We start from the raw sequence: 7395 nt of genomic DNA, 5'->3' as shown, positions 1-7395 counted from the left end.
CATTTGAGGGCTTTTCAGAATGATGTACCAACTTTTTTTAACATGATTTTCTCTATGATGTACCAACCTTTTTTAAATGGTGTTCTTGTAGGGTTGAAGCGTTAAGAGGGCGACGGCGGTGCAAATCAACTCATCAAGGTCGCTATGAATTCTACGATTTTCACTTTAATGCATTGTTTTCAACTTTGTGTGCACATCCCTAACATTGTTTTTTTTTTGCGTTGTAGGTACCATGGATTCCAACCCAAATCAGTTTATCGACTCCCAACGGGAAGACGACGACCCTATTCTCTCCCAACCTCCATTTTCTCAATCCACTTTCTACCCATTCCCCCACCCTTCTTTCCATATGCCACCTCATGGCTACCAAGCCATGATGAATTCTCCCTCCATCTCTCCTAATTCTCCCTTTATGTTTAGACCCCCAAATTATGGATCTCCTACTCTAAATGCTCATAGCCCACATTCGACTATGGCTACTCATCCTTCTCATCCCTCACCCCCTTTGAGTGTCACTAGTCCTAACTCCAATATGGATGCCGCCCCCGATCATGTGGCGTCCACTCCATCACCCAACCCTACACCTAATGGCATGCGAGCTTCTCAACACAAGGCAAGCCGTGCCAAACCGACGAAGAGGAAAGAAGCCACCAATGAAGAGGTTGTGTTACAAAACCAAACCACAACAAAGAAGCCCAAAGCCTCGAAGAAGAAGAGCACCATCGACTTGGGAGACGATGACGACGGCGACAACAAGAAAAGAAAGTGGAAAGATTGGTGGGTGGACCAACTCATTCATATCCGGGGGGGCATGAATGAGGAGTTCAATAAGCAAGGGATCAATTTATGGGCAAAGGTGGCTACTAAACTAGCCGCCACTTACCTTGAATTTGATAAAGATAGTGAAAGTTGCCGCAAAAAGTGGCAAGCAGTATTGCAACAATACCGACAGGACAAAGTCCATAACTCAATTTCTGGTAATGATAGGAGGCATATATGCAAATGGTTCGACATAGTGGATGAATACTACCACGCCAGAGCCACTGTTACTCCTGTTAGCCACGCTTCTTCATCCACAATGGAGGATGTTACCCCAACAAATGGTGACACCTTAGAAGAAAACCCCTCTCCAAATCCAGAGAAGACCCAACCCACTCTGTCCTCTACCCGTAAAGTCGCTCCGAAGTACGAGGAGTCCTTGGCCGAGATGGCCGGTACAGGGAAACTTCTCTGGGAGCATCTCAAAGAGACTGCTAGCCAGAATATTGCCTTGGAGAAGGAGAGGCTCAATATACTAGCTGCAATGCGCATGACTATGAGTGATTTTTTGAAGGAGTCTAGGGGGGGTGACAACTAGTTTTCTCACAGCTTCATTGTTTTTCCACTGTTTGGTTGTAATTTGTCAAAGCTTTCAAAGCTTTCTTCTTTTAATGTCTCCAGCTTTCAAAGTATGAAAAAAATGTTCTAAATTAAAGTAGACCACGTGCTAAATATCTTGCATCATTTCAACATGTTCGGAGGATTAAATGGCCATATCCAAGGAAATGGCTCTCTATTGTGCATGGTTGTGTTCTTTAGCCATTTATGAATTGCTAAAGGAACCCAGCTTTTGCAATGATGAGTCCATGGTGCAAACTTGGTTGCATGTTTGCGAGGGCATGGCACGGTTTGTAAGCCTCAAGAAGATCGCCAACCGAAGAAGTGGTCATGAACGACGACGTGCGTGGGCATACCCACGTCCACAAGGCTTTGTTCGATGCTATCTCCTAAGTGCTTACAATGCTAGCATGTTCAAGAGGCGTCTGAGGGTCAGCAAAGAAACCTTCAATTACCTTTGTGGAAAGCTTGCACCCTTCATGCAGAAGAAATCCACAAACTTTCGCAAGGCTGTGCCAATACAAGATAGAGTAGCAATCGCTCTTACCAGACTTGCTACTGGAGATGGTCTCTTGGGCCTCGGTGACACTTATGGATGTGCGAAGAGTACATCTTGTGGAATTGTACTTGATTTTTGCAAGGCAATTGTGAAATCTGGCCTTAGGGATTTGTACATCAGATGGCCGACAAGCTCTCGACTTGCGACATTGGCGCGTGAGTTTGAGGCTGCAAGAGGAATCCCCTTTGTTGTTGGTGCGATAGATGGTTTCCACATTCCCATCATTGCCCCAAGGGAGAACCATGTCGACTACTTCAATCGAAAAGGTTTCCACTCTATTTTGCTGCAACTAACCGTATCTGCTAATTGTTCAATATGGAATTATGATGTTGGATGGGCCGGATCAGTGCATGACTCCTTGAATTTCACTAGAAGTGAGCTAGGTCAAAGATGTGCAAAAGGTGACCTAGGCAACTATTGTCTAGTTGGTGATTGCGCTTATCCGGCACGGCCATATATGCTAGTGCCTTTCAAAGGGTGCAAAGAAGGGCTGTCACGTCTCAAGTACTACTGGAATTTCATTCAATCTAGTACAAGGATGCCAGTTGAAAGAGCATTTGGAATGTTGAAGGCAAGGTTTAGAATTTTGTTAAAAAGATGTGACATGAATCTATGCTATGTGCCAGATCTTGTAGCAGCTTGTCTTGTGCTTCACAACCTTTGTATCCACCATGGAGAATCTTTTGATATGGAGTGGGTGCGAGAGGCAGAAGCAGAATTGGCGGGTCACGTTGGGTGTGCAACAGAGGATCGAAGAGTAGGTGCTACTTCCATGATGGAGCTCATGGCAACACGGGAAATCGGAGTAGAGGAGGCTATGGAGCGTGCTCAAGGGAGCGATGAAGGAGGTTCCAATGACCTTGGAGTAGGCTCCGAGAGGCGAGACAGTATTGCAAAGGCAATGTACAAAGAGCAACCACGGATGAATGTCCAAGAATTTTTTGGAAATGAGGCTTTAGAGGAATTAGATTCATCATCATCTTCAAGTTAATGCTTTTGTAATATATGCGTTCAATTAATTAAATTTTATGCTATGGTTTGTACTATGCTTTATTGATACAAATGTCAAATGCTTCTTCATTTCACTTTGTGTTCCGCCGCCACCCAATGTTCACACAAGCCGGTGGAAGAACATCGAGTGACTTTTTCTTCCACCCTCTATGTGAACAAAAGGGTGGCGGAAGTGTGCATTACCTAACTCTACCACCCCGAAAACCAAATTTTGGAGCCTCTCTTCCGCTCCCTCAATGTGAACCCAGCCTAAGTGTATAGGGGGCTGCTCACTCTTTGAGTCTCCCCACCCACATCGTGTGTGTCTCTCCTTCTCTCTCTCTCACTCTCCGTTTGTGGTGCTCCCCGATCCCCTTCAATTGGTATCAGAGCGACAAGTGTGAGAGCGTAGATGGACGGCTTCGCGATGAACTCGTCAGCTATGGCGGAGAGGTCACAGATCTGAGCAAATAAATATAGGAGGTTTGTGGACATCCATACAGAGGCTTGCAGGAGAGCTCTCAGGAGCTTCCTAGTGCTCACAGATCAGAGTTTCTCTACAGATCAGCCCACAGTGTACATCATTTTCCCTCTTCGGGCAAGCTTTGCAACGGCTACATCGACGACAGGTTGGAGCTTGGAGCTTCCATAGACATGGAAGCATTGTGAGATTGATGCATTCAGCTCACGCATCGAGGTGGGAAGTGAGTTTGAGCCTTTCTATGAGCTTAAAGAAGCACAGAAGAAAGTCGTTCAGTTTTTGGCAGTTTGACAGTAGTTTACTGTTTTGCTCATAACTTGAGCTACAGAGCTCCGATTCCAAAACGTTTTGGTTCAAAACGGAGCTGGCTTTGAGCTCTACGACTTTGTAGAAGGAATCGTTTTCTGATTCGAAGTGCAGATGGGTCTGAAATTAAAAACACAGAGACTGTGTTTCATGACAGTTTTGGGCTCTGTTGTTTTCTTTGCTGCAGACAGCTTACCCGTGTACACTACAGGTAGCAGGCACATATGAGGTGTTACAAGATCGGGTTTGACTCCCAGGTACATGTTGAGTCTAGTACTCCCACAGGTGTTGCCAGCTGTAGTTGAGTGGTTCTTCTGCAGTATTGTGGCTTGCATACATGGTGTTTGAGCGGGCAATGCTCTATGTATGCTTATGTGGTGAGCAGTAGATCTTGTGAGCAAGTGCAGAGGTTGGTTATGGATGACATGTATGATCACCTGTGGTACTCTTTGTGAGCATTTGTTGGACACAGGTTTGCAGAGCTTATGCATGTATATTGAGTGTAGTTTGATGCGCATTGATTGCTCATTGTATTGAGCTTGCAGGACAATGGTTATTTTGTGTTGATAGCCATTGTGCGTCAAAACTCTGGCGAAATTTTCCCAGGAGTTTTATGCGTATCATTTTTGCGATCTAGGTAGAGATTGCGGGTTGCACTCAGCATTTGTGTGCGATGTTCTCTGTAGGTGGGAGATTTGTGCGTGTGTATGCATCGATACCGCACATTGTGGGCTTGGTGATTAGCTCACGGGTTTGACATGCGTACAATTATCTTGGCACACTCACAGGAGTGAGTATTGTGATGTATGCTTGTGTGGCTACGAGCTAGGTAGCCGGATTCGAGCACTAATGACTTGAGGTTTTTCAGCAGGTTTCAGCTACAGGTTTACAAGTTTACAGGCAGGTTTGATGGCTTATTTGGGTGCTGAATTTTCAGCCATTGTTTCCTCTTTGCAGGTGTCCATGTATGGCTCAGTTGTAGGCTGATCTGGAACACGTTTGTGACTTGTTTATGCAGCTGTTTAAGAGCTGAATTTTGGGACTGATTTACAGCCATATTTGCAGACTTTTGTTGATGCGATTCGAGCCAGCTTAGTGCCGATTTGGTTGACATTTGCTACTCATTGTTGGTTGCTCTTTTGCGAGCATTATGGCTGATTTTTCATTTGACTTCCAGCGTTATGTTCTGACACAGTTTGATGGTGCAGATTTTGTTGCTTGGAAGGAGCATATGCTTATTGCATTGGCGGATTTGGGGCAGGATAAACCCTTGTGTGGTTTATCGGCGAAGCCCAAGTCTATGCGTGATGATGATTGGCAGGATCTTGATGAGTTGGCAATGTCTACGATTCGTTTGCATCTGGTTGAGTCTGTTGACTGGCAGGTCTCGAGAGAGACTACAACTCATGCTTTATGGCAGAGTTTACATGCTATGTACGCGACATCCATGTCTACAGGGAAGTCCAGTCCCACTTCTATGTCCATGGGAGAGATTGATCCCACACGCAAGTCTCGACGGCATAGAGACTTGACATGTTGGCATTGTGGACATAGAGGGCACATTAGGCGTCGATGTTTCAGGCGTTTGAGACAACGGAGGCGACAGATGCGTGATGCAGATTTGGGCATGACAGATGCTAGTGAGATCAGTATGGTGGTTACTGAGTATGCTTGTGATGGCGATGTCACATTTACATCTAGCTTGTCTTCAGACGATCTTATGTCTACGGATTGCATATCGGATTGCACATTGTCTTCACATTGGTTACTAGATTCAGATGCTACTTTTCATGTCACGTCGCATTGTGAGTGGTTTAGCACGTTTTCTAGTGGGAGACTTGGTTGTGTGCACATGGCTGATGGTGCTGTGTATGACATTGAGGGTACAAGAGCCGTATGTTTGTCCTTGCCCAGTGGTATGAGATTTACCCTGCGTCATGTGCGTTATGTTCCAGATCTGAGACAGGATTTGATCTCAGTCAGACAGTTACGGGATAGTGGATGTCGGGTATCGCTGCTTGAGCGATCTTTTACGTTGCATTTGGGTTCGCTAGTGATTGCGAGAGGTGCCAGGAGTGGTACAGGTTACCCATTGCATGTGGATCACGAGAGACACGGTGTTGTCTCTATGATCATGTAGCCAGGTAGAGAGCGAGAGAGCAGGCAAGTCTCTTTTGCTCATGGGTTGCAGGGTACTTTGCATGGAGTGCAGAGGAGTGAGCTTGTTGTGCACACAGTTGGGGCACGACTTGAGCAGTCACACAGAGAGGTGATAGAGTCAGACATGCATGCTTTGCTAGTGACTGAGCAAAGCAGAGAGTCAGTTGTGCGAGATACTTATATGCAGGATAGACAGGTAGAGAGGTCTTGCTCTAGTGAGTCACGACAGGAGGACGTTCTGCAAGAGTCTATGCACACGGAGTTAGAGCATGAGAGCTCTAGTGAGTCACAACAGATTGAGTGGTCATGTTTGCAGTGGATGATTGCAGAGGAGGCTGAGACGTCAGCGATTATGCAATCATTCCTTTCCATGCTCGACAGTGAGCATGGGGATATAGTTGTGCAAGATATGTCTTCTAGCAGACACCTAGAGCAGTTGGTTTGCTCTGAGGTTGCACGACAGGTTGATGCGTCTTTTGTGGACAGTCAGGAGATGCATGTGGCTGACACGCCTTGTCAGTCAGAGATGCCTATTTCCAGGGATATATATGTTGATGCATGCTCCGTAGAGCTAGCAGGGCCCGCTAGCATTGCGTCGGCATTCGGTGGTCTCATGTATGAGATGTTGATCTTGAGACCGGATATCGCAGCTGCAGTGGGAGCATTTGTAGTTGGGGTTGTCAGTCGTTTGTTGACTGATGATGGCATAGTGCACGAGGGAGATATGCAGGTATTGCGTATATACTTGCAGTACGTGTGTGGTACGTCTGGTGGTGTATGGACTTACATGGGAGCAGGACAACCGGATGCACACGATCACAGCTAGCCAGTGGGCATCGGTTGAGAGCGGTTTTCTCTCACCTTTTGTAGTCTTTAGACTAGGTTCCCTTGCTTAAAGGCACAGTCGCCTTTAAGTGGGAGGTTGTTGGGGTATAGGCGTCTGTGCCTTGTCCGGCCGCCTAGAGTCTGGGCGCCCGCTGACTTGTATACCTTATACATAGCATAAGTGTATAGGGGGCTGCTCACTCTTTGAGTCTCCCCACCCACATCGTGTGTGTCTCTCCTTCTCTCTCTCTCACTCTCCGTCTGTGGTGCTCCCTGATCCCCTTCACACACACACACCTAGACTATCACACACACACACACACACACACACACACACACACACACAAAACAAAGAATTGACATAGACATGCTTGTAAGAGAGTGTAAGAGATGACATAGACATGCTTGTAAGAGAGTGTAAGAGATGGAGACTAGACTAGAGAGCACACAACAATTAACCATAGCATAACAGAGTAGAGAAGAGAATCTGCAAGAGAAAGTCCTAAATCTAGCCCCAAACTCACCGGCACCTCTCTTGTGGAGTTGGTATTTAATATATTATTTTTGAGTTTAAGGTGCCAAAAATTGAGGCCCCTCTTTTTACAACCACTTCGCTTTTGTAAATAAGTGAAGGTCATTAGTTCTTGCATGACCCATAAGGGGAGTTCCCACTACAACTATTTATAGAGCCATAATG

The 7395-nt window shown here is 46.0% G+C and overlaps 2 protein-coding genes across 2 annotated transcripts; both read left to right on the top strand.

Moving 5' to 3' along the window:
* The first annotated feature begins 472 nt into the window (after window positions 1–472).
* On the top strand, window positions 473–1357 carry LOC147440618 (uncharacterized). The gene has a single exon (XM_086483323.1). It carries the CDS (start codon window positions 473–475, stop codon window positions 1355–1357), a length of 885 nt encoding a protein of 294 aa, XP_086339449.1.
* Window positions 1358–2498: 1141 nt separating this feature from the next.
* Window positions 2499–2927, top strand: LOC147440617 (uncharacterized). Its single transcript, XM_086483797.1, has one exon. The coding sequence runs from the start codon at window positions 2499–2501 to the stop codon at window positions 2925–2927; it is 429 nt and encodes a 142-aa protein (XP_086339923.1).
* The last annotated feature ends 4468 nt before the right edge of the window (window positions 2928–7395 follow it).

The sequence above is a fragment of the Adiantum capillus-veneris genome, chromosome 15, assembly GCF_014529385.1.
Source record: "Adiantum capillus-veneris isolate H3 chromosome 15, ASM1452938v2, whole genome shotgun sequence".
Lineage (NCBI taxonomy): Eukaryota > Viridiplantae > Streptophyta > Polypodiopsida > Polypodiales > Pteridaceae > Adiantum > Adiantum capillus-veneris.
Note: the sequence above shows the minus strand (reverse complement) of the source record. Positions and strands in the feature narration are given on the sequence as shown.

What these genes read in the sequence shown, in the direction of transcription:
- LOC147440618 (XM_086483323.1), top strand. Translation starts at nt 473, where the DNA reads ATGGCTACTCATCCTTCTCATCCCTCACCCCCTTTGAGTGTCACTAGT.
- LOC147440617 (XM_086483797.1), top strand. Translation starts at nt 2,499, where the DNA reads ATGTTGAAGGCAAGGTTTAGAATTTTGTTAAAAAGATGTGACATGAAT.